Source organism: Adelges cooleyi, unplaced genomic scaffold (genome assembly GCF_023614345.1).
Source record: "Adelges cooleyi isolate 19-005CV unplaced genomic scaffold, UGA_ACOO_1.1 ACOO_flye_CR_arks_rails_tigmint_CR_PRNA_108, whole genome shotgun sequence".
NCBI lineage: Eukaryota > Metazoa > Arthropoda > Insecta > Hemiptera > Adelgidae > Adelges > Adelges cooleyi.
This window is the reverse complement of record NW_026095761.1, coordinates 14,227,667-14,254,654: the sequence shown is the minus strand read 5'-3', so window position 1 is coordinate 14,254,654 and position 26,988 is coordinate 14,227,667. Positions and strand designations below refer to the sequence as shown.

The window sequence follows — 26,988 nt, the reverse complement described above, 5'->3', positions numbered from 1 at the left end:
TTTATATTTAATTGAAAGCTACGTTTTCATTGTGAATAAAAAATACACTATTTTTATGTATAGGTTATCCGCGATTAAAAATGTAACTTGAGAGAGCTTTACACCACCTATAAACAGATGATTTGATTATACAACTTGAAATAAAGTTAAACTTACTACAAAACTCGTTACATTTTGAAAAAAAAGAAAAAACAATTTTTTGATAATATGATCGACAGTTTTATATGTAGTTACAAAAGCAATACGGTTGACTAAATCTGACTACACCATCATAAAAAAAAAAATTGTTTGGGATTATTACTGCATTTTTGGTAAATGACTTGTTCAGACAAACAGATTTAAATAAAAATGTTATGTTTCTTTACAATTATTTGAAATTTATTTACGAGGCTTCGTCATGAAAAATCTCCATATCATTTAAAAGGACCACCATATTATGTTAAACATATATTTTTATTAAAATCTTAACCATGAACACTAATTAAACAAAGCATAATTTCGTATAATGCCCACTGCTGACTGGGTCTATATTAGAAAAAAAACCGACGGGGTGTCGGTTTTTTTACGGGGGTCGTCATGTTAGAATCATAACGTTAAAATGACTTCATGCACATATTGTACCTACTGCACATAAAAACCACTACTAGCGCTGGTATTTAAGCCTTTCACCGAATATACATTAAAAGTGACGTTGACCATGAAAAAAAAACAATAATTCCTGATTTTCATGCCCCAACGGCCAACACCCGCGTATATTGTATTATACATACATACACACTTAACGAAGATTGATGGCTCTTAATAGGGCATTGTATAAATCCATGATGTCGGTTAATGTTAATGTTTTCGAAAACGCATTTCTGGTACACCCAAGACACGTGTTTAGTTAGGTAGGTACACTTAATACTTGTATAAAACAACAATCGCCGCTCACAGACGACCCAACAGAGGGTTGATGATGATCGTGTGTACATAGTTGTGTTCATTACCAAGTACATCACGTATCCATTGTCTGTGTCGGGCCGGGAAGCACGTCGTGATGGTCACAGAGAAGTTAACGCTGAAAAAAATATTTTACAATAAGACTCTCTAAAATGTACAAGGCGACTTTTTTTAATACATTATTCAAAACTATCAGACGGAATTTCCAAAAACCGGAATCGGTTCGGTAAACACTTCGGAAAGTGACTCCGCGTTTTAGTCTTTATTAATAAAAAAATTGACGCTTTCCGTTCCCCTTAAATTAAATTTTATGTCAATAATTTTTTTAACATTTAACCTTCTACCGAAACTTGATTTTCAAGTATATTTAAAGTATTTACAAACTTTTTGGTAACATTTTAAAAACTTAAATATGTTTTGTTGTGTCTGGTTTTATTCCAATGATGTCAACTCTACTCAAAAGTTGTTACCCTTAGAACAGCTGAAAACAGAAAATTACAAATATCTACAATCTAATGTCGTTAGGGTTTAAACATCATCAATTACTATATCATTATTTGTAATTATATATCATTATAATTTATAACCTTGTGAGCCTGTATGTATTGTAATCTCTAGATTTTTTTTTTTTAATTGTACGAATTTTATTTTGCACATTAAAAGTGTATATTTTATTTTTCACTATTTGTGGGAACTTTTTACATACCTAGTAATTATAGTATAAGATACGATTCCTTAGAGTCCAACCATTAATACAATGCAATAGAGCAAATAAACAAAAAAAATATAATAATAACACTGTACCTAAAAATTGTTGTCCTGATAAAGAATTTGTGTAATGTGAATGAAATTTGAAAGATGAAATGGCTTAGCTGCGTGTATAAATTATAATACACTACCGCATAGAATTTAATAACTATTGTGTCTAGCGATGTGACCTTCGAACAATAACCAAGCTTATACAGGGTCTATCATAACTGTATGTGAGCTCTACGTTATTTAGACCTTGTAAAGTGTAAAATTAGGAAATTAGTTTCCCATTTTTATATGTCTTAATTTTTGAGTTTTAATGAAAATTAAAAACAAACCACACTAGACGAGTTATTGCAGAATCATTTTAAAAATTAAGTGACCAAATTATTTTTTACCCAAAAAATACCATTTAAATTTTAGTGACTTGTTATCCGATTATTTTTTAAACAAAACTCTAGTTAGATTTTATTGTAAATAACTGAAAGCTAATTATGAGCAATGTCAAATATTTTTCTTAAATAACAATAATATGAAAAACAACGATTCATCAATTAGAAAATAATTTTAATCGAAAGTTTATTATTAATTATTGCTATACTTAAGACGGGGGTAAATTGGCATTTCTGGGGATCTATAATTTACAAAAAAAGATGATATAAGATTATCTTTTGCTACTTAGCTATTTATTTATTTAGGACCCTGCAATTATTTACACAATAACTACATATACGTTTTAATGACATTAGCTTAAAGTCAATTTCATTAAACCTAATTGTCTTGACACTTAAACAACTAGATGGTGGGCGTGCTCGTTCATCATTAAAGACAACAATACTGAAACTTTTAGAACGCAAAAAAAACATAAAGTTGTGCTTATATCAACAGAATCGTATTAACAGTGTTGAAATACAAATATAAATTATTTTAAAGAAAAAAACAGTAACAATAACATGTACGTGTACATTAGTAATTGAAATAAAATCAAACAACTTGACACAACATCAATTCAAGTGCACACGTGTTCTTTTAAACATTTTTTTTTGTCGCATCGATAATTATTATGTTACGGAACGACTGGAATTTTAATTTGGATAGTATCATTAAAAGTTGTTTGTATTATAATATATTTTAAACGCTATGGGGATCCAAGTAACGCACACATTATATAGCTGATGGCATAATAATACCTTTAGATATGGACGTGAGCTCAGAAGAATACTGTTCATGTAACACAATAAAAACATAAAATTAGAATAATACAATAATGGGATATAATAATAATATGTAAATTGTGACGAATATTGTGTTGAATGTTTTATTGCACGTTTAATAACGTAATAGTAGCTGTATACTTTGGAATATAGGAAGAAGAGAAAAACCGTCCTGGGTCATACTGGGTTTATATACCTACAGCAGGTATAATACATACATGCTTAAGGATAATCGTTAATACCGATCACGACTTGGCCGGATTTTGTATTCATGATTGATGATAATTTTATGATAAGGTATTTATGATTCGTGAGCTCTTTATTTACATTGTATGTATATTATAAGAATAGCGTCCCGCGGATAGGTTCGGTGTGTCTTATAATTGCACACTTAGCAGTGAGCATTATAATTTATATGCCGTATATATATACACACAAGTTAAACAGCGACTCTATTTGGCGGGCAACTCGAGCACTCGATGGTATCGACTTTTATTAGAACTGAAAGAAACAATCGTTGTTTAATTAACCGGAGTATAATATGCTTCAATATAATACGGGCTCACTACTACCCCAGATCATACCCTATTGAATCCAAGCTATGACATGTCCAAAATTAAAATATAAAACCGCTATACAATTAGGTGGAATTAGCTAATAAGAGATATAATAGGGAAGAAAGTGCAAGATATTTCTATACAAAATACATCTGAGGCTCTTTTTGTTCGAGAGCGGTGGCGAACTAAAATTAATTATCAATTGAAAATATTGTAACCATTACAAAATTATTTTTACTTATCATTACTGAACAGTAATGGTAAGGCCAACACTTAATAGTCGTTGAAATTTGAAAATTAGAAGTAAAAACTAACATTTGAATGCAATTGTATTGGGTTAATCTTTTTCATGCATGTCTTTTTTTGTGATACACTAAAACTTAGGTGGGTAAAACGTGGATAAAATATTTTTAGTTATGAAATAATATGAAAACAAATGCCTTAATTTCTTTTCATTTAAGCTCATAATATTTGGCTGATGTCTTATCCATTTATTTATTATCTATGGGAAAAGCAGAGATTATATTTTAAGTTTGTATTGTTTTTATCCGATATATTTTGTTCAAATTACTTTAACTTTGGCAAAAAAAATGTTAATTTGATTTTTAAAATTAATGGAATTGCTCTCTTTATAAAAAAAACCTGTCTCCATAAACGGATTTGCTCCTAATTTCATCAATGTTCATAGTAGTACGTTCATGTATAATTTGGTATGTACGTAAGGTCGTCGCGGTCATCGCGAATTAAAAAATATTCATTTAATTATTACTTTTTTTTAAAAAATACCTAGTGTAATTATTATTTTAGCTATCGCGTTAAGCCGGCCTCGAAAGGTGTGCCTGCCGAGTTTTAGAAAATGTTGTAATTACAGCGTTGGTGGCATCGCATGTTGGTATTCGCCGTATTTTTGTTTTTGATCTTTTCACGGGTGTTAATTGGTGTCTAGATAATTACTTGGCATTTAAAATTAAAGAAAATGATTGCTTATAATTTTACCAAATAAACGGTTGAAGAATGATTAGCTGATAACGTCGAATCCACGTGGGAACAATCAAATAGATTCATTATTAAATGTCGCCAGCGGATTGTACAGCAATATAAATAATTTATACTTATACTCATCTTGGCGAAATCCCACCCGATTATAGTGGTATCATGAAGAATAATAAAAGTAAAACCGTCTAAAAAAAATGTATATATTCATCAATTTAAATATTAATAATCCTAAAATTACTACAGTTATTATTGCACATGCAATCACGGTGTTTATTAAGTGCATAAAAGACAATATTTTAATAAATTTGTTATCAAGAGAGAGGCAATTATTTCTCGAGAGGACAAAATTAAAGTGCAAAACTATATTTTATGTTTAAACAATAATGTGATTGGGAACTTGATACTATTATGACTAATCAAGTATGTATAATTTCCTTATAGACTCTTTCCCATTTCTACAATTATTAAAAAAATACACCAGAAATCGAAGTTTCAATAAATTAATGTTTTATGATTCCAGGAAAAGAAAAAAAAATCTTATTAATAAAAAATTATTAAAATATTCTACTATAATTTAATCACTTAAAACCAGTTGTCGAATGCCTTTCGTTCTTTTCACTAACCCGTCACTGTATAGAACACTATAATAAAATAAATATGTTTTCTCAGCTCGGTAGTTTTTAATTTATTTATTTTGCATAATCAATAATTTTTATAATAAATACAAAGAACTGATAAATGTTAATGAAGCAAAAACTGTGTCAATTAACGTTCAAGTTAATTTCCCCCCTGATAACAATGTTTCCCAAATCAAGGAATCAAAATAGCATTATTCTGAAACGATGTCTACACTGAAAATTAAAATTTTACATTGACTTATTTACTAATATTGCTTACAATATATTGCTACACTGATATTGGCGGGGGGGGGGGATTTATAGTATTTGCTCTAAATCAGTGGATACTTGATACTAATCTGATAATTTTAGTTCTAAACTGAGTTTTTGGCAACCAACACAATTGCTTTTACCTAACCTTATTAATTAGAAGGTATGAAATAGAGGCGTCCTCTTTAAATACAATTATACCATGATGGTATTATGTACATCGTACAATTATACCATGATTTTATAAATAAAATGTTTTTCAACTACATAGTCTACATTCCAACTAGATAGTCTCGAGGTACCGTTAAAGTAAGGAAGCTAAACCGTATGTAAATAAGCCTAGGGAGGAAATTTATGTATTTACCACGTTAAGTAACGGACTAGAAGGAAATTAGGTGTGTGAGAAGATTTCATGCGAACTGTTTACTCATATTTTTCGATTTCATTATTATCATAACAAAAATTTGGACTTGGAGTATAATAATGTTGTACCTGTGTGGAGGGAAATCTTTTCCCAGCGTTGACTCGAACCATTTATACCGTGAGACCGACACTTCCACAGTTAATCACGTAATACCGTCAAGAGTTGGATTAAACATAACATTGTTATAGTTTGAAATACTCATAGAGAAGTGGAAAAGTGAAATTAGCGCAATTAACAAAATACCCGGGGATGAGCAATTACACGACAACTGTTTGCACCCATTGTAGAAAAATCACACCCGTTTAGTAGTCGCGTGCTAGTGTTGAAGTCATGAAGTCGTCTTGCAAGCTGTGTGAACGTGGAAAACCAAGTTTATCGCGCATATCCCATGCTTGGGTATTGCGTTTTCTCAAAGTGAGCCTTACAAAGTATCTGCTTAAAACTGTTTGGCGGTAAAATCACACATTGGTCAAAATCAATGTTGTTTAAATGAGGCGCTATAAACGATCTAATTCGTGTTCACGAACAATGGCGCATTTTCTTGGAAAAACGTGCATTAAATATTATTCTTTAATAAATTGATTTTTTGCTTTCTACAGGACCAACCTAGGCCTCCGGTTTACAACCCAGAGGATTATGCTGCGTCTTTGAGGAAATTCGGTAAGCGAGGTTCATCGTCAGACTCGAAAGATGTCGATTCGTCCAAGTCCAGAGAAATGGCGCTAAAAGAATTCACATCCGCCACCGAGCTGTTAGAAAAACTAAAAGCAGACTTGAAACTTGCATATTTCAGGTAAAGCCGTTTAAATATTTGAATGTACATGCTATTATAAAATTAGTTTTTCTTAACAGCCGTTAAGCAATTGTTTAATTAATTTTTAAAAAAATAGCATAGAAGATAAAGTAGTTTTGTTTTCATAACAGTGTGTTGAACTTTAAACTGTATAAGTACATATGGAAATACTTAAAATATGTACGTTATTCACACATAAAATAAATACAACACGTTTATTTAATCGCACTCTAAGAAGTATTATTTGATAATTTATTTATTTAATTTAGTTTTTCTATATTCCGAAAAATACTTCAACTTGTAAACCCTTTCAATTATAAATTTTAATATTTAAATAAAATAAAATAATTAAAAAATAAATAAGCATTTAAATACCAAATTTCTATTCATTTTTTAACAAAAAAAAATTGTTGCAAAAAAATAAATAAAATCATTTGGGATTTTGATGCAAAACCGAAAGTTTTTCATTTTTCAATAATTTTTTTTTTTTTATAATTATTATTAATTATTGTTGTTATTATTATTATTAGTGTTAACTGTTATGAAATATTTCCATTGCCACTTGTTAATAACTATTTTTATGGTGGTATTTTTTTTTTCTAAAGGAAAGGGCGACGGTTGGAAGAAAAACGATTTATATGTAAAACACTAGAGTATAATATTAGTCAGGCAAATAGGTCGTCGCGTTTAATATAACGAGAAGCGGATGGTATCGTAAACAAAAATCAATGCATTATGATTAGCGTACCTCGTTCTTATTTTCTATTCCTGTTTGATGCGGACTGGAAAAAAACTATAACATAATAATACCAAGTCCCATTGCCCTACTGTGCGTGTGAGTGTGTATAAAACCTTTAACCGCATTATATATATATTTTTATATGGAATAACGGTTATAACGCTACCAGGATTAATTAACTACAAAACCGGTATTAGCCATTTATTTCAGGTGTATAGATGTACCTATATGTATAATAATAACGTGTAAAAAATGAAAACGTAAACATTGCTAACCTAACCTAGTGGAATAAAATTAATTTATGCCATTCTTGATTCTCGGATTAATAGTGATAAATTTTAGTGTTTCGACCTTCAATTTTTTTATTGCGTTACAATAGTCACGCGTTAACCGACATTAATTGAATAAAATAGGTCGCTACAAAAATATTATGTTATACTAATGTGAATGTGTTTTTATTTTTATTTTTTAGTTTTGTTCAAGAGTTTGTCGGCGATCCCGTAGACGGAGTAACGTTGTTGTTGGAACTACTCAAGACCATCCAACAAAGTGGAACGCAAACCAAAGGCACGCCGGCAAATCAACGACGCGTCACGTTGGACGAAAACTCTTGTCTTCAATGCTTGAAGTATTGCTTACGCTGTCAAGATGCGTCGAGGAAGTTAGCTATATCGTCTGCCGGGCTCTACACTTTGGCTGCTTGCATTATGAGCACAGTCAACCAGTCGCGTATAATGACGTTGGAGGTTCGTGTGCAGTATAGTCAATAAATATGTAAAATTACAACAATTATGTGGTGTTGGGTCAAAAAAAGATAAGTAGGATTTTTAAAAATGATTCCGAAAAATATAAAATCATTCAAATTTAATTGACTAATAAACAACACGCTTTCTCACCAGCTCAGCTTAAAAGCTGACTTAAGTATGGATACGGACGATTATCAGGATTTTTGGGTTTATTTACTAAATAAAACGTTTTTCATATGTAAGTATGTAAAAGACTATTGGTTTGATAAATAAAAACAATAAATGCTTTTTTTAAATGCGTCTCCTGAAAATGTTCAAACGGACTACTTAGAAGTATAGAACCTTTTTAATCTTCTCGGATTTAAAGAATTAATTAATTTAAAAAAATAGTTTAGTGTCACTGGATCAAGCCGCCACGCTTAGTAAATAACTATTTTACTCTTTGTAGAGTAATTTTAAAAAAAATGTGTATAATAATTAGATAATTTGTTTATACTTAATACGCTAACAATTACAGCTGCTAACCAAGGCGTGTTGCGATTCGGGGACGGCGGATGGACACAATACGGTTTCAGACGCGATGAGTACGATGCGATTGAGGTTTGCCGAGCCGGTGCGATTTAGGTTCCTAGTTGGAATGATGTCGGGAAACGGAAGTTCCGGCATGGAATTGCTTTTGGCCGGTTTAAAATTCATAAACGCGTTCACGGAGACTAGTCCCGACCTTCAGACAAAATTCTACGTCCAGGCCGAACTCAAACAGGCGGGATTCAAGCCGGCCGCTATACTAAAGGTAAGAATTATTGTTATCGAAAAAATAAAGGGAAACCCAATTTTTTAACCCGTCCTTTTTCGCAGAATATTTCCAATAAGTCGCCGTTACTGAGTGCCGTTTCGGAAGAAATATACAGGTGGCAAAAAAATTTCATCAACGTGGAATCGCTAAAAAGACAACATGACGAGATCGTCAAAGAGGCCAAAGCGCTCAGGGAAAAAGTGTCGGCGCTAGAAAAGAAACTTCACGTAAGTTAACGTTGCATTAGTCGAAATATTATGTTGAACGGTTCTATGTAAAAACCGTATTTAAATATTAAGTAAACAGTACTTAATACAACTATTTAACATAAAAAAAACTAACCCTTTCTTCAAATTAGTATATAATTTACCACCTTATCAAATTGCTAAGAAATGAAACAAAATTCGTTTTAGAGATCTCATTCCGGAATTCCTGTAATGATCATTAAATAATAATAAAAATAATACAAGTCACGAAAGAATCAACGCCTCTTAAGGGTAAAATGACCAACTTAAAAGTAATTTAAACTAAAATGTTTAAGAGGAAATTATAATAATTGTATCCCTTTTTATTTTGTAATCTACATCACTGGACGCTGCACATTTTTGTAATTTATAAATACGTTATTTGTTTAGCTTCTCCAAGAAGAGAAACGCGTTGTTTCTTCTCGCAAAGACATCATCGACAACTCGCACAAAAGCAAAGGCAACGAAGGTGGTGGTAACTCGGCCGAGGACGAAGGCATTAGCTCGTCGGAACAGGACGACTGCGAGGAAGAAGTGTCGTCGAAAAAGGGTAAAATCCCCTACAAGATGTACAACCTGTCGCACGACGACACCACCGTCGAAGAAGTGCTCGAGGACTTCGACAAAGTCATCAACGACGCTTCCACGGAATCGGACGACCGGAAAATGTCTTCGGTAAGCAGCGATCAACTGTCCAAGAGGTCGTACGACTACCCGCCTTCTTACACGGACGACGCGGCCATCATACCCACTAGGATCGTTCCGGAACCGCCGAGGAGATCCCGAAGCCTGTTCGTCAACAAGAACTTCGAAGTCAACCCGTTCTTCGAAGACGACGAGGACAGCGCGGACTCGGTTTGCGCTTACGAAGACGAGGAAGACGACGACAAGTCCAAAGTCAAGAGAAGCGAAACGTTCCATTCGGTTCAGAAACAAGTCAAACGTTTCTCGGACCTGGCCGCGCACGGTGGCAGAGGAGACCGCGAAGACGTCAAAAGGGAAGAAGGCCGGAGGAAGTCCATTTACGACGTGTTCGGCCCCGTCGAACCGAGACGACCGCACCTACCCAGCCGGCAAGTCACGAGATCAATAAGCACGAAAAACGTCACCGAGTCCAGTAGGATACCCGTGTTGCGGTTCGACCAGTGCAAGCCCGAACGGTCCGTGTACTTGCCGACCGGCTGCAGGAACGCCAAAGAGCCCAGGGGCTTCATGACGAGGGGCCACAACAACGCCGGTCTATACTCGGGGTACAAAGACACCAAGAGCGTCAATCCGAAACACCAGACGAGCTCCAACATTAGTTCGAGCAGCCTAAAAGCCCTGCAACACATCAACATGTCTGTGTCGACGGGAAAACTCACCGATTTCCCATCGGGACTCTATTAGACTGAATATCTAAGACATACACCCTAAGGTTACGTCGTTATTATATTATATTTATATTAATTTTTATTATTTTTAACTTGTTCCCTAATTAATTGCACTGTACAACACGTTCTTAAGCTTTTGAGCTGGCTAGACAGCTCTTTTTTTTTTGTTAAGGAACAAGAATCAAAATGGTCAATGCATAATATCGTCTATAAGATATGGTACAGCGCGTCTATGTTTTCTGTAAATCAATAATACAATATGATTTGCTAACTACAGCCTACAGGGCTTTTTAGCATTTTTGTACAGCTATTTTAAATTTATATTTTCAGTTTTGCTCTACATATTTATATTAAGCGTGATGTAATTTAAATATTTTATTTTATTATAAAATACCAATAATTACACCTAATCTTAATAAAAAGATACAAATTAATCAACGTAAATGTATTTAAATACAAGACACCAATTACAACAAATTACCATTCAACCCGATTAATTTATGCTAACATTTGACCTAAATTTCTTAATAATTATTAGTATTATAATTATCCCTTTCCAAACTGGTTAAATAACATCGGTCAATTTTGACTGAAATCCTACAAACATTAAAATTAGTATTATTGTTGACTAGGATATATTGAACCTAACCAGTTAGTCTATCATCCAAAACACATCACATTTGTTCATTATTAAAGTTTCAAAAATATCTGAATATGTTTTTGCACACAAATTAATATTTGGTTGTATGTGAAAAATAAAAATAAAAATTTACAAATTTATTTTCGTTAAAAAAAACTAAATACGATAAAATAATTCTAAAAACATTTTTGAGTTCAGAAAACAAAAATCGTTTTAAATAAAAATATAAAAACAATTGTGTCAATTATTTGAAGTATACACCAGATGGTTTTAGATCATCTTTAACAAACTCATCATTAGTAGTAATGTTTTTATTAAATGTATTGTTTGTTACTGTTCGGTAAATAATAATAAAAATACTGATTACATAAATACTACTAATTAAAAGCGATTGACTGTTAGTATCTATATTTTATACGAGTATTAAACAAAATATTAAAATAAGTAGTAAATAAAATTGAATTTCTATGTAGGATGATTTCACTAGCTCACAATATATTGAAAATATTCGAAACCCATTTATTTCACAATTTTTGAAGAGATTTATAAAAAAACTAGACACGCTGTAAAAAATCTGAGATCAAATTCCAATTTAACGAAAAATATCTTAAAAAATGAATTTATTTTGGTCCTTGTTTTAAAATCGTGTTGTACGATGTTATTTAAAAAAATACTCAATTTTTACAATTATTAGATGGTTATATATCAATTTTATATATGTACATTATTTTCTATAAATAATAACTCATGTTTAATGGTACATTCTCTCTGCCAGATTATTTGAGACGTACTAGAATTGTTTTTTTCCCTTAATAGTATATTTTGTATTATATGGGTTACCGTTTGACTGAAGCTAGTATCTTTATCTACCCAACCATATTATATACTATGTATTTTATAGAATCCTCAGCCTAATTTTTAAATTCTTTTCCAAAGTTAAAATATGATATCTATTAATTAAGAATTCTTATTAGCCTTTAAGTAATATTTATAAATATAGCTATATATGTATTTATATTCCACATACAATTTTCTCAATATTTTGTATGTTTTTCATATTAAGAAAGAGAAGTTTACCTAAAATGACATAATTATTATAAATAAGATGCTAGAGTTTATTATATATAATACATCTTTGGTCCCAGGTAGAAAGGGCTTAAGTCAATTTTACCAATTATTTTGCCAATTGAACCAAAAAATCAGCAAAAATCAAGCTTTAAATCTACGGAAAAGAAAAATATTGTGAAAAACTGACTTAAGCCCTTTTCTACCTGGGACCAAAGACATAAAGATAAGTTTTTATCATTTAGTTATTTTATACCCTACCTATTGAAAAGTAAGTGCAATATTTTTGTATAAAAATAATAATTATAAATAAACGAGTACAATGTGTACAGTTTTAACTTTTAAGTTTTTTTTTGTTTTTACTTCTCAAACAGCCTTCTCAAATAGATAAAAGTTGTACAAATAATTGTATTTTCAAAAATACACATAGTTTTAATAATATATACATAGTTTTTGTAATATATTATAATATTTATTACCAATGTTCGCAATTCAAAAAATGATTATGATTTATAAAATATAATCTATTTAATTATACATGGAAATATATTGGCTTTACATCCGTAATACTTTTGTTTTAGTTTTTTTAATGTAGACTGTAGTAAGATCTGGTGTAGTGGTGGACATTCTGCACAAAAAATAAATGACCGCTACAACACGAAACATAAAAACAAGATCGTTCTTCAAGATCAATATTATTGTCATTGCCTTGATATTCGTCCAGAAAAAATGGAATCATTTAAAATATTAATATAGATTATAAAAGTAATTATCCCCTTTAAGTTTTTAAGACATAAGAGGGCGTCGCCTCGGTGATTTTCAGTGGTAAAAACATGTTTAAGCAGACTGAAGATAACTCGCTTAATTTTGATTTTAAAGTAAAATCACCCAATATAAAATTAAAAGAAAACAATATTCTGAAGGGCACCAAGGTGCGTTTTTAAAAAAAATTTTTTTTTACAGTCATTTAAAAATATTGAAATAGTTGTTATTTCTAAACGACGTATTAAGCGTTATACTTGAAATAATGAAAAAAACGCACCGTGGTGCTCTCCGTAATATTGTTCTCTTTTAATTTTACTATGGGTGATTTTACTCTAAATCCAAAATTAAGCGAGTTATTTTCAGTCTGCTTAAACAAGTAGAGATGAAAAAACATTTTTAAATCGCTTTCAAGGATGCTGTGATAGTCCAAAAAATAAGCTAACTACCAATATAGTCTTAGTTATTGAACTAATAATTACACATCACAGTTTAACCTTTAAATTAAGATTTTGTAAAAAATTGCCTATACTTTACTCCTTAAAAATGGGCAGTGCGACGCCCTCATAAGTCTTAAACGTAATTTAGACCAATGCTGCTACGCCTTATCATAACATTTAAACAAACATTATAAGTAAACCTACCTAACTTAAAGCCAAAAAGTAATTTGTTTTTGTTCATTAATTTCATACAGGTTAGGTTAGTTTTAAGAAGTTTTAAACGGCAAAACAGGCTGTTATACTGGTTTCATTTATAAACGATAACTTTTATACATACATAAATAATTTTAAATGTTAACATAAACTGTTAAGGAAAAAGGGAACTGTTAAATTTGATACCTGGTTAATATAGTACCAAAAATAAACCCCAGTCCAGTTGTCTATTTATTTAGTGATATTAGAATAAGGCTATGCAGAACATCTTGTATTTGTATTGATGAGGAGGTATCCGTTTTTTCAACCGGAGTCGTTTTGAAGCAAACTATATAATAATTCAATCTAATGGCGGACTTCAAATTAAGCTGACTAGATAATATGTGAAACTTCTACTACCTATAAAAACACTTAGTGCATTGACAATAAATGGCCATATAGTATGGGATAGTAACACTATTATTACATATCTTAATAGATGACAATAAGATATTGTATTTTAGAATCAGTCTAATAATTAACCTCAAAACCATTCAAATAATATTCTCCCGTGCTCAAAGATCAAATTATTCGAACAAATATGTATTTTCATTTTCATAACAATACTTTAAACGAATGTAAAAATCCAGAAGTTGAAATGAAAAATACTAATGCTATAAAATAAATGACCTACAAGTATTGGATATTATAGTAGGTTCAGAATTAGGTATGGTCGTTGGAACTATGGGCTCAAGGTCAGGGTTATTTCGACCAATATTTTATACCTTTTTCCATTAGTTTTATGACTCATTTTATTGGTGAGTTAATCGATGTAAACAGATGGTACGTCATAGATAAGTATCTATTTACAAACACATATTTGTAAACTGAATTCTGCAAAAAAATTAAATGTTTTCATAATATTATTAATTTATTTATTATTTAAAAAAGTAAGTACAAATTTATAGAAAATAGAAAATCATTTAATACTATCAATAAAAATGCATATCAATTAACTCATTACTTTCAAATTATTATCTTCTTCGGGATTTTAAATATCTTAGTAATGATTAAATAATCGAATAAGTAATAACGGTCGACCTAAAAAAAATGTTTTGTTTACATATTTATAGGGAACTTGTGGTATCCATGTCGATCACTTCATTAAAAAAACTGACAGTTCTATGTGAAACAAAAACCAAATCTAAGTAGGTATTATGAAAAACGGTTATTTACTATTTAGGATTATTGTACTTACTCGAGCAGCGAGCTGTTATCATAACGTTAATATTTAAAGAAAAAATAAACAAAACGATCAATACAAATATTTCACTGCTGAGATAAAAGTGAACGATAAAGAAATTGTCCACCTCTCGTGCTATCAATCTAAAGATTACCCTTAACAAAGAACTTGTTCTCAAATATTTGACATACATACATAAGTACATATACAGTCATTAGACTTTTTTTGCTTATGCCCAACTCTACAATTAATAATGAGTTTATTGTATTATTTAACATAATCTAAATTGTAAAAAGAAAGACATTTACCATTAACAAAGTTGTGCTACGGAGGGAGGGTCACAAATAAGGCAGGGTGTCCAAAAAGCAGTTGTCCTAAGGTACTTATAATGGTTAGCACGGCATTGGCCCTAATCTAACCTCAGTTTTTAATCCATTGTAGTTTCTTACTAAAAAAATAATGTAAACAAATATTTGAAGTAAATATCTTAAATATAATCTTAATTCTTAAATATTCGAGACTAGAAATTACGAGTTTCATTATAAGTGTAAGGTTTTTATTTGTTATTTTTTTAAAAACACTTTACCTCCTTCCCCTTGAAAATTCCACCCATTACTCACGAACTTAACACTTTCCTGCGACACTAATTGTTTTTATTATTGTATAAAATTCTAAAAATAATACCTACTGACAACAAATCAAAGACTATTATTCAATTATTAGTAAAAGTTGGTTCCTACTTAAAGCACTATAATAGAAACATGATGTTAACTACATACATATATGTATATATACAATGCGTACAGCTTACAAATTCTTTGTTTGCCAGCTGGTAAAAAGCCAACAATTGCTATTTGTATTTTTAATTTAATTAGCGTATAATACCTAAATAAATTACACGGAACTTGAGGTTTGCTAGAATGAAATGTAGTCTATTTTTATCAAAACATTGATGCTATTAAAAATTAATGAAAATAAAATATCTAATAAGTGTTAATCTTACCAAAGTGTTTTATATTCATCTGACTTCCATTTATAAAATATTACATGTACATATATATATGTAGTAAAATATTTTTCTAGAAATCCCACTTCAGAATTAACTTTGCTTGAAAACTTCTTACTATAAAAAATATATATTTTTATAATTTATAGTTAATTATTATGTATAGCAGAATGTAGTATACGTATTAATAACTTTCAACTTGAAGAAATTAATTACATTTATTTTTTGTTAACTTTATTAATACTTGGCGGCTTTTGTTTTAGAAATTCTAATGTTATACACAATTGATTTGTAATTCTATGTTTATAATTAAATAAATTGTAAAATTATTTTTTAATAAAATGTCCAGCTCATCCCAGCCTACTGCTCTTAAGGACTCCAATTATGTTTCGCCATATAGTTCTTCTACTTCTCGGTTTGTTCTTAATTCGAACTTCCCTCGAGCATTTCTTTTTGGTCCAAATATCCTTCTAAGGACCATTCGTTCAAAAGTGGCTAGTTTATTTTCATCTGTCTTTGTTGTTGTCTATGCGCCACAGACGTATAGTGTTAGGCGTATAGTATTTTAATAAAATAATAACATTTATTTCTAGACTCAAATATTCATTGGCGGATCGATTGTAGTCGGTTCAATGATGTATCCTATTTATGTTTTGTCACAACTGAAAAAATATGCACCAAAGAATATTGTATTAAAACCGAGAAAGACTGTAATAATTAAATGATGCGATTTTCGATTATATCTATAGATGCACTATGCACTCAACATTTTTGCTACATAACAAACGTTGTACTTATTTATTAGATCAGTTGTCGAAAAAAAAACCGTTGCTTTATTTTATGAATGGGTAAAAATAATTTATATTTAACTTATTATTCTTAAGGTATTTTTACAGTACGTCTTTAACTGTTTTATTATAAATATAGTCCTAGGAATTTCTCAGGAATCTCTGTTTACCTACATTAATGGTGTTATCTACACCTATGTTGTTCACGATTAAAATTTTAAATTTTAATTATATTATAGGTATGTATTTTCCAACTTATGTATTTTTATATATGTTTAATATCATTAACTAAAACATTTCACACACTTTGGGCATTTAGATGACAAACATACACTATAGTTACAACCATTATCTGCAATAAGGAGCAATAATTGTTTCTCCTAATTTTTTTTTTTTTTTTGAGGGGCAAATGTGATTGTTTTGATTCTTAAATTCGGAAATCGAATTTCATAACTTCCGGCATGACAATATGTATTACTTGTATTCCTTAACAAAAAACAAAACAAATCCAAATTTACAAAAACCAATAGATGCTACAAACAGATAACTTCTTAAAAAAAAAAAGTAAACGCCAAACTGAATTGTGATTAGTACAATAGTATCTACCAGAACAGGAATTCGGATGTTAGTGTTGGTTTCGTTGTATTATTTCCCCCCTCCCCCCCGCACAAGGACCCCGCCCACCTAGAATTTACTCCAAGTTACAGATTATAACAAGTGGCTAGTAGGAAACAACTAACATAATATTATTATTATAGTGTGTAGGAGAGATTGTTGTAACGAGTCGTGGTGTTGTCAAAAATAATAATTATAATAATTATTAGACGTTGGCACACAATCCACGGTCGGTTATTTGTTGAGAAAGTCGACATTTTTCACTTCTGTTCTGTGATGTTGCAAACGTCAAATGTTTACCTAGCGCCACCTGTAGACGTCCGCTATAATAGTAACAACAACATTATTGTCTCGTTGCAAATACAATTATTTTTCCGCTGATAATAATATAAACACACCAGAAACGATGGACTTCCCCCATTGATAACGCTGTCGCTGTATTGATTTTACTGTAATACTATAACTCAGGACCGTGTTTCTTAGTGGAATTGTGTTATTATTATTATTGCATAATTATAATATTTAAATGAAAAGTTAATTGTTGTCGTCGGTCGTTTACCGTTTTTCGACGGAGAGCTTCCTACATTGTAGTCGACTGTCACAGTGGATGGGCAGAGCAGAGTTTTTGCACTACCTTGTGTGGGCTGTAGCGAGGAAAAACAAGAGGTGGCGCACGTACAACAATAATTTTTGTGCGCCTCTCAAAATTCAAATCACGGACAAATAATAAATATTGCCGGCCAGCATATCGACGCACATCACTCGGAATATTATGAAAGTAGTGAATACCGTTTTATCGCCACAGCCAACGGTTGCACGACGTCACATACGCGACAATCGTTTCGGACCACCGTAAACGTCCAAGTGTCACGTAAGTATTTTGGGTTTAGCAAACTTTGTTGTGGTTGTTATACGGTGTGAACATTGTGTGTTTTTTTCATCCAGTTGACAATGACTAATGGATATTGATCGCTCCATAAATGGCTGGTTCAAAAGAATAAGCTCGATACAGAAAAGAGCCGACCACTATAAGCTGCAACAAGACATTCTTTCGTAAGTCGGGTTTCTGAAATACGTCTTCTTCGTAATATGCCTAATACTTGTCGGCTAATGTTACAGATCGTTATCCGACAAGGACGGCTGGGACGTTTGCATCAAATCGAAAGGACTGATATTTGGTGCACACACTTGCATTTTACGCTGTCGTTGTCCTCGGTTCTACCACGAAGTAATAAAAAAATTTGATCTTAGCGATTTACCACTCCACTTGTTAGAACGTGTATCGCATTTCATTAAGTAAGTACTATTTTTTTTAGTTAACAAACAAATTTAGATTAGGTAGCAAACCAAAGTGTGTTTGCTAAAATAGGTTTGAAAACTAAAATCCAACAATATGATGAACTTAGTTATTTGGTGATAGTCAAAGTAGGTAAATCTCTTTTAATCACAAATTAATAGCTCAAAACGTCTAATAATTTGTACCTATATAAGTACATAAGTTTAACGTTAATTTTTAAAAATTATTATTTAAGGATTCTGTTTACGTTGGTAAACCGTCATAGAAATATCATCTCAAATTTAGTATGATTACATATCACTAAATATTAAGGATGCCATCTCTTTTATCGGAAAATGTTATAGGTTGTTGAAGGATACGGTCCGTAATATGAATGAATAGATTATACTTAAGCCATAAATACCATATTAGAGCTGTTATCATATCTGTTAATAGATTATTGTCAAATAAACAGAGATAACATTTAACTTTCACTTGGTTCATCTCCACTGAACCACTAAGTTTTTCCTGAAAAAAAAAATTAACTTCCACCTGTAGATTATTTATACATTATATTAAATCATACGAGTGTTGTTTTCACAACACTTTCACTATTGATAACTGTTTAAATTCTACAAACATGTCGAGAACATTAAAGTTTTATTATTTAATTTTAAAAAATCTGTTGTTTTATTCATTTATATTGTACAACTATCAATAGTTTTATATTGATTGTTCCGCATAAGGGGTTGAATTGGCGGTCACTCTAGTTGAGGTAACTTAAACACTAAAGGAGTTATTTTGTTGTCTGTATAATGATTCACACTTGTAAAATTATTTTATTTATACTTTTTTTTATAAGTATGCCTTATAAAATATTAAAAAACTGATAAATTATTGTCGTCACTCATTTCAGCATAATTTCACTTCTTAATATCCAAGGAATTTACAAGACTCTTGATATCAAAAATAATGTATTACCTAGTGATATTTAAATAATGTATAATATCTACTATTCGTAGGATATCTAGGTAAGATATATAAAAATATCACTTTCTGCGAACAACGTCGCATGTACACCTACCCTTGTTTGCATGGTTTCACTGATTCTATTTTCAGTACTATTTTCTCTAGGATATAAGAGTAATAATTTTTCCAATTTAAAAAATCTATATTAATATCATAATATTTTCCCTGGTTTGAAAATTGATGCTTATACTTTGTAGTTTTCGAATAATAAATTCCTCTTTGATTAACATAAACATAATCAAATATTATACCATCACTATTACTAATATTAAGATATAAAACAAAAAATAATCTAATAACAATTATTTAATTGACTTCATTTTAACATTTCAATTGTGGTTTGGGTAAAGGTTTATTGAAATATTTCATTAATTAACATATGTTGTTCTCTGTTGCTTAATTTAAGATACCTATCGTTTAATTTAATTATTACTATGTTCATAGGATGCAATTCAAATGTTTTGATATTCTCAAACTATCTAGTGTAGACATAATGATATTTTTTTCAATTAATCAAAATTTATATAAATGAATTGATTAAACTAAATTTAAAAAATAATTTATCTATATTTTGGTTAATAATTAATATAATTTATTATATTCTGTATAATAAATTATCAATTACATTGTGATTTTAGTTGATACATCCAATACCAACTTATATTTGTTATAAACAGTTAATGGATTTTTAACAAATAAATATTAGGTATTCAAATGAACGTTAAGTCAATCATTTTACTATTGATTAATCTATTATTAAAAAAATGTTGACTGATTATTTAATAACTAATTTATTTTATTGTCTTCTAATTAACTAATTTTTATTTTATTTTTTACAAAAAATTACAATCGATCAGATAAAAAAACAACGCACAGCCCTAACCTTATGCGAACTTTCCATCGTTCTGAACGATCTAGTTTTAAACATTTTTAATCGCTTTATTATACGTGTAAACGTAATATTTTAAAAGTTATATTATACAAATTCGTTTGATTTGGTATTTTGTAACATTTAAACTTATTTAACAATTACTTAGTTACGGTTATGGTATAACTTTTATTTAATTTGAATATTAATTTTAAATTTTAACCCAATGTATTGTTGTTTTTTTAAACATTTATAATCCTATCAGTATTATTAAACTGTTATTTAGACCTATTATTTTCTTTATTTAAAAAATGTATTTTACATAATATTTTTTCCTGTCTACAGGTGTTTATACTCTGAAAACGATATTACAAGTAGTGAAAATGAACTAATTGAATCGGTCAAGGCGTATTATGCCGATAAAAGTCAACTTTCAATTATCGATACATACAAATCTAAACCCATCTCGTGTGATATAAATCGTTTGTATTATTCTTTGTCGCATGTCGATGATTTTTCATCAAGCGAATTTAGTGATTATGAGCAAAATGCGTACGACGACATCGAATCAGTTATTGTAAATCAGGCCATTATTGGTCGACCTAATAAACGCAACATGAACGTTAATTTGGACGCTCTTAACAAAACATGCGAGTCACAACCAAATGATGCTAATGAGTGTTCAGATTCTCTAGTTAGTAAAGCGGACAGTTTTTTAGAAGATTGTTTAGCAGATTGCATTATTGATGCTTCGAGTTTGGGCGACGAAATAAAATTAAAGGCGAGTGTAAAATGTGAAACCGAGAATGATGTGTTAGAAAACACTTTCAACGATACCAAAATAATTATAGAACCTAAAGTTTCTTCAAATTTCGTAGCAGAAAAACAAAATGATTTACTAGATTTAACGACCAATGTTCAAGAACGTAAGGCCACCCAATTAGTTGGACAAAGTTTGAGTGATAATAATGAAGGCTGTAATTTCAATTTGGACAACAATATTTTAGTTCAAAATTCAGATGATATTAAAAATGCAATTAACAAAGACGAAAATACTGAAAAATTGTCTGAAACTACAGTGGACGAGTTTGATGTTATATCGCCTAGTAATTTTGAAACGTTTACTGTTATAAAAAAAGAAACTGATACCAAAGAACCAACCTTAGTAGAAAACAATAATTCACATGCACAATATAATAGTAAAGAAAATAGTGAAATATTAAACGAGCCGCTTGACTTCCAAACATTCACAGTTGTAAATCAGAATAATGAAATACATGATGCCGAGACCGCCGATTATAAAACGTTTACTGTTGTCAATACAGTCAGTACCCCATTGTCTTCTCCTAATGAACAACGTCAAGAATCTTCATTGATATTATTAAACAACAAAACCCTTTCGGAAGATACTAAGGTTTTAAATACAGATACAATGTGTGTAATAGCAGATGCGCCATCAAATTTTGAAACGCTTACATTAATAACTCCGTCAATTGATCGTAACACAGAATTAAAAAAAGATGTTGTTAAAGAGTTACCAGTGTCCAAAATTGAAAATACAATGGTTATTCCGCCGTTTAAAGATAAAATTAATCACAACAAATTCCTTTGTGAGCCTGATACCTGTGAAAAAGAAACTAGTCCAAGTCAAAGACGTGACTACCAAAATGATTTACAGCAAACATTTACAATGTCCAATGACAGTGTTACACCTATCACTAATGTAGAACTGTTGAAAAATACCAACTCGGTCAACAAAGAAACTTCTAACACAAACAGAAAAAATTTGTCTGGCAGTGAAAATCCAAGTAAACAAACCAAAACACAAATGGAAAGTACCGGTGAATCAGATAGTACTCTTAGTTTACATTTGGATGTTATAGAATCTAATAAAAAGGGACTGAACTCGCCTGATTCTTTGAACGACGACAACGTGTTTGGCAAAGATGAAAAACCCGTAGTTTCGAATAAATTAGAATTTGTTCCTTTGGGTGCGGAACTAATCAAAGATAATAGAAGTCCTCGTTTGTCCAGAAAATATATGGAATGTTCACCTGTGATATCAGCCAACGCTTATGTTCCCGAGGAAGAAAAAACTAATACTGTTGATGAAAATAATAGTGAGCGAAAAAATTCAAGTTCATTTTTCATTGATTTTAACCCGGGCAAACCAAAAAACCGACCCAAACGATTTGAAAGCGTGACCAAATCATTGGATTCAAGTACTACAGCTTCGAATAAAGAAAAAATATTTTCAATGTTCATTGACTTCAACGAAGATTCAGAATCTAGCGAGTCTTCATCCAAAGGTATGAAACATCGTAAACCCCAAACACTAGCCGACCGATTTGTTCGTATGCACAGTGAAGATGCCTCGATCAAAACCAACGAACCAGATAACACAGTGACTCCTCCGCCTAGTCGAATGACATCAACTGTGGACAATTCGTCAGTCGACATTACCGAGACGTGTAAAAAACAAAGTGTTTTCATGTTTATCGAAAACGATATGCCAGCAGTTGTGAAACGAAGATCGCTGCCACAAAGCTCTAGACTAAAATCACAACGCAATTCTTGGAATGTTGACAGCACCGTTACTCACAAAACACATCAAAGAACTCATAGCGTAAATTTGTCCGAAGATGGGCAATTCGATTCCCGAATGACTAAAAGTCATATCGAAACTGGAACCAAAGAAATAAATACACCATCCGATGTGTTTAGCGTAGAGTGTAGTGTTAGCGTTACCGTTAACGGTACAAAAGACAGTGGTATTGGTTTGGTTGAACAAGATTCTTTTGTACGTTTATCTGATATGGACAAAGCACCTTCCCAAGAAGTCATTAACAGTTTAACAAGAAGTGAAACAAGACCAGAGTCGACTAAACGAAATTTGAAAAACACAGAATTGGGTCGATGTCTAAAACGAATGTTCCCTTATTTAAAAAGCACAGAAATAGAACGTATATTGCATTCAAAATCCCCTAAGTCGCTTGACTCTATTGAAGAAGTAAAATCTGGCCTCGGACGAGATCTCCTCCGAATGTTCTTAGAAGAAATTGGGGCCGACACAACAATTGATATTAACGGAAGGCGAATTAGAGCTCATAAATGTGTACTTACTTCGAGATGTCAATATTTTGCAGCTATGTTCAGTGGCGGATGGGTGCAAAGTGCCGGAAATGTATTGTACTTAAAAGGGTAATTTTTTTAAAATGTTCTGTAATTATTAATTATTTAACCTAATTGTTTGTTTTCATTCTTATTGTTCACAGTTTTTCCTACAAAACTGTCCATTTAACACTCCGATACATTTACAGTGGAGAATGTAATTTCTCAGAAATAAAAAATGTTGCCGAACTGTCGAAATTAGCCGATATGTTATGTCTTGAAGGATTAAAAGATAACATCATGTTGTATCTGGCAGCAGAGTATTGTCATTTTTTTAAAGAAGTAAGTAATCTACAATGGTGTTGTCGTGGAGTGTACTCATCTCCTACTTTTCTATGAGTGTGTATATGTTTCTATTCCTGTACTTACAACAAAAGTTTCGGGAGACCTTTTTCTATAATTAGAAAAATGATAGTTAGGTGGCCCCGAAGAAGAAGATTCACTTGAATAGAATTTTTTCCCGTATCCAATAATAAATATTAAAAAGTTTTATGTTCTAAAGTCAATAATCAAAAGGCGCAATTATAAGTTGATTAATGTTTTGGGCAGAAGTGTACACACTTGTCACCAGTGTTATCTTATCTGTGGTCATTTTTACAGCGTACTCTTAAGGAATTAGTCAGAATCTAAATGTATAGTCTTACTAGTAATTTTTGAGTAATGTATAATTATAATTTCAAGACTGTAAAAAACTTTATTTTCTAATTAAAATTGTTCAATCAGTATACCATACATTTATGCTTTGCGGCTACACCGCTGGACTTATCGACTAAACATTAAAAAAACAAATTTATTTATAAGTGCTGTATCTATGTTTGACTTTATCTCTAATTTCAGGTATGTGACCGGTGTACGATAGGAATTCTAGAATGTCTGACACTGAGCGTTGCGTATGGTCTTGATGACCTTTATTTATCATGCATAGTTTGGATCAATGACAATTTCTCGGTCGTCTGGCCGTCCAAACATTTTGTGGCGCTGCCTCAGGATCTTAAAACAAAATGTTTCAAACACAAAGTTGCCCATATTGATGTAAGTGGTAAATAACTGTACGAATGTCAATATTTGCTACATTTATTTCTTGGTTTGGTATTTTTAGGATTTAAACGATGTTCTGAGCGTTACTAAAGGCTGTGAAAAAATAAAGAAAACAATTCCTAATGACGAATGGGCTAAAGAGCTAATAGACCTAACGACGGAACTATCAAATAGCGTGATAAAATATTTAGCCAAAAACTTTTATTCTACAATTACATCAAAATAGTAAGTCATTGACTAAAATTATTATTGTGTTTTTTTCAGACCCTAATTTTTGTTTTTTTGTCCACAGTTTTAAACAAATACTAGAAACTGAAAATTTATTCGTCGATAGTTTTGCCACACATTTATTGGCTTCTTGTAATTGTGCTAACAGAAATCAAATACGACAAGCATATGACCATTTGAACAAATCATTGTCTAATAATTTCTGGGTAAAGACTTATCCAATCCAATATATTTTACTACCATAATTTATTAATCATCATACAATTTTTTTTTAAATTTATTTATTAGCATTCACAAGGAGAAATTTTAGTTAATGCGATTATGGAGTTAATAGTCAAAGGTTTAGCGGGCGATTTTAGAACTGGACGCGAAAGACAAGCGATCGGCAGTCTCCCGAATGATCACCGTATGTCTGATGCTCTCGCTAAGTGTATCGCTGATGAGTTGGGTGTACCCGAAACGGATATAATTCCAAATAGTAATTTGGTCACATCTAGTCCGGCCAAAAAGACAGTAATGACTGCTAAACCAGTAAACAAAACGCCAGAAGTCAAGACCAAAATTAAACTTGTTGAAAACACTCCAGTCGCAAAGCCAGTGAAAACTACTCAAAAATTTGCTGAGGTTGATGGAATTACTTATCAATTTTTATTATCATCAAATGCTAATAGTTGTATTTTGTATTTAGGTTAAATCCAGGTATATGGAACCGAAACCCCAATACACTTCACCAACGCCTCAGAAAATGTTGGCTATCCATAAGAATTTACCTCGCGGTCGTCGTATTAACACATCAACATCGTTGACGTCATCGCCAAATGTCAGGAACACTATGCCTAACGTTAGATTATCTACAAATCGTGTAGACACTGGTTTGAAAACTAAAACGCCGTCGGAAGTGTCGTTGACTACTCCCAAAACAAGACCGAGAATGTCATTGCCTAAAACTGATCCTCCGCCCACCACTCGAGAGTCAAATATAGTATCGAGAAGCACGCCGCGCTCTACTCGAAGGCCTGTCACAAACATCAACATTGTCAACCGAAAAACATCAACCTGTGAAAAATCGATGAATAGTGTCAAGAAACAAGTAATACCGCCAAAGACTAAAACATTACCAAATGGTCATCCCACTATCGGATCCAGATCGGGTACGTTTTGCAAAGACGAACCAACGGTTCTTCATAGTAAAGACATTACGACATAATTAAAAAAAATACTCAATCCATTTATTGTTGAAATATACATAAAAAAAAAATTTAATTATTGATACTTAATTTAAACAACAAACTTGTTATCTATTTTTTATGCATTTCTCTTTTTTTTCTATTTTAGTTAGCCTTTAAAATTTAAATTTATCCTTTTAAGTTTTTTTTTTAAAAATATTTTTATAAACTTTGATGAAATTATTTTATTACTTTATATAGTCTAATGTTCATTATTATTTATAAAAATAATTTATATTACATTTTAGGTGTATACTATGCCAAATAATTTTCTGATAATCCTAATCGATCAGTCATGTAGTTGAATGATACTAATAATATTACGCTTAAAGTTGAATTTAAACATTTAATCTTTATAGTTCATGCACTATTAATTAGATTATATTTTCGTTTGCATAATAATTTTTATTTGCCCTACTTTGTATTTTATAATATTTGTTATTATTCAATAGTCAAAGTAAAAAAGAAAATTGTATTCCTTTAATTTCCCATAATGATCTCTAATCAAATATTTACACTGATTAAATATTACAAATTTATTCCTTTCTTCTAACTATAATTTTTTTTTTTTTATTAAATACATCATTTAGTAATTGCAAAAATATTTTTTTTGGTTTTTACAGCCGTGCAATTAATATATATATATTTATAATCATTATTCCTAACTGTTGGAATAACTGTTGCATTATTATTTGTAGTAGTCATCTATTATAATAATGTATATATTAAATAATAATAATACTATTTTATATAAACACATGTCCAAAGTTTAAAGTTTAAGAATATTTTTATTTTAACTTGTTTCATTTATTGTTAAATTTTCTTGTTAAACATTTTCTCAGAAAATGATATTTTCAGAAATCCCTATGAAAAAATACAATATATTAAATAATTTATTTGTTTTTATTAATGAAAAAATTAAAATCCTGATTTTTTTAC

General features: G+C 30.7%; 2 protein-coding genes across 6 annotated transcripts in view; both read left to right on the top strand.

Annotated features, from left to right (window-relative positions):
• LOC126846442 (uncharacterized) overlaps nt 1-12,512 on the top strand; it is a 61,962-nt gene extending 49,450 nt beyond the window's left edge. For 4 of the 5 annotated variants that reach the window (XM_050585837.1, XM_050585856.1, XM_050585864.1 and 1 more), the window contains 5 exons: nt 6,370-6,563; nt 7,775-8,048; nt 8,566-8,841; nt 8,907-9,071; nt 9,480-12,512. In XM_050585837.1, coding sequence (XP_050441794.1) covers nt 6,370-6,563; nt 7,775-8,048; nt 8,566-8,841; nt 8,907-9,071; nt 9,480-10,478 — 1,908 coding nt within the window. In that variant the 3' untranslated portion in view covers nt 10,479-12,512. Of the gene's footprint in view, nt 1-6,072; nt 6,185-6,369; nt 6,564-7,774; nt 8,049-8,565; nt 8,842-8,906; nt 9,072-9,479 lie in introns of those variants that run through there. The other variant, XM_050585872.1, reaches the window with a different exon arrangement.
• Nucleotides 12,513-17,405: 4,893 nt separating this feature from the next.
• LOC126843681 (uncharacterized) lies at nt 17,406-26,564 on the top strand. The gene is made up of 10 exons (XM_050581360.1): nt 17,406-18,084; nt 18,159-18,266; nt 18,333-18,509; nt 20,732-23,587; nt 23,662-23,839; nt 24,395-24,589; nt 24,657-24,820; nt 24,888-25,029; nt 25,112-25,447; nt 25,512-26,564. The coding sequence occupies exons 2-10, from the start codon at nt 18,172-18,174 to the stop codon at nt 26,028-26,030; spliced, it is 4,662 nt and encodes a 1,553-aa protein (XP_050437317.1). The 5' UTR covers nt 17,406-18,084; nt 18,159-18,171; the 3' UTR covers nt 26,031-26,564.
• Nucleotides 26,565-26,988: the final 424 nt, after the last annotated feature.

Coding starts and splice junctions, on each gene's coding strand:
- LOC126843681 (XM_050581360.1), top strand. CDS start 18,172: ATGGATATTGATCGCTCCATAAATGGCTGGTTCAAAAGAATAAGCTCG. Junction 18,510..20,731: donor CGTGTATCGCATTTCATTAA/GTAAGTACTATT, acceptor TCCTGTCTACAG/GTGTTTATACTCTGAAAACG. Junction 25,448..25,511: donor CTACTCAAAAATTTGCTGAG/GTTGATGGAATT, acceptor TTTTGTATTTAG/GTTAAATCCAGGTATATGGA.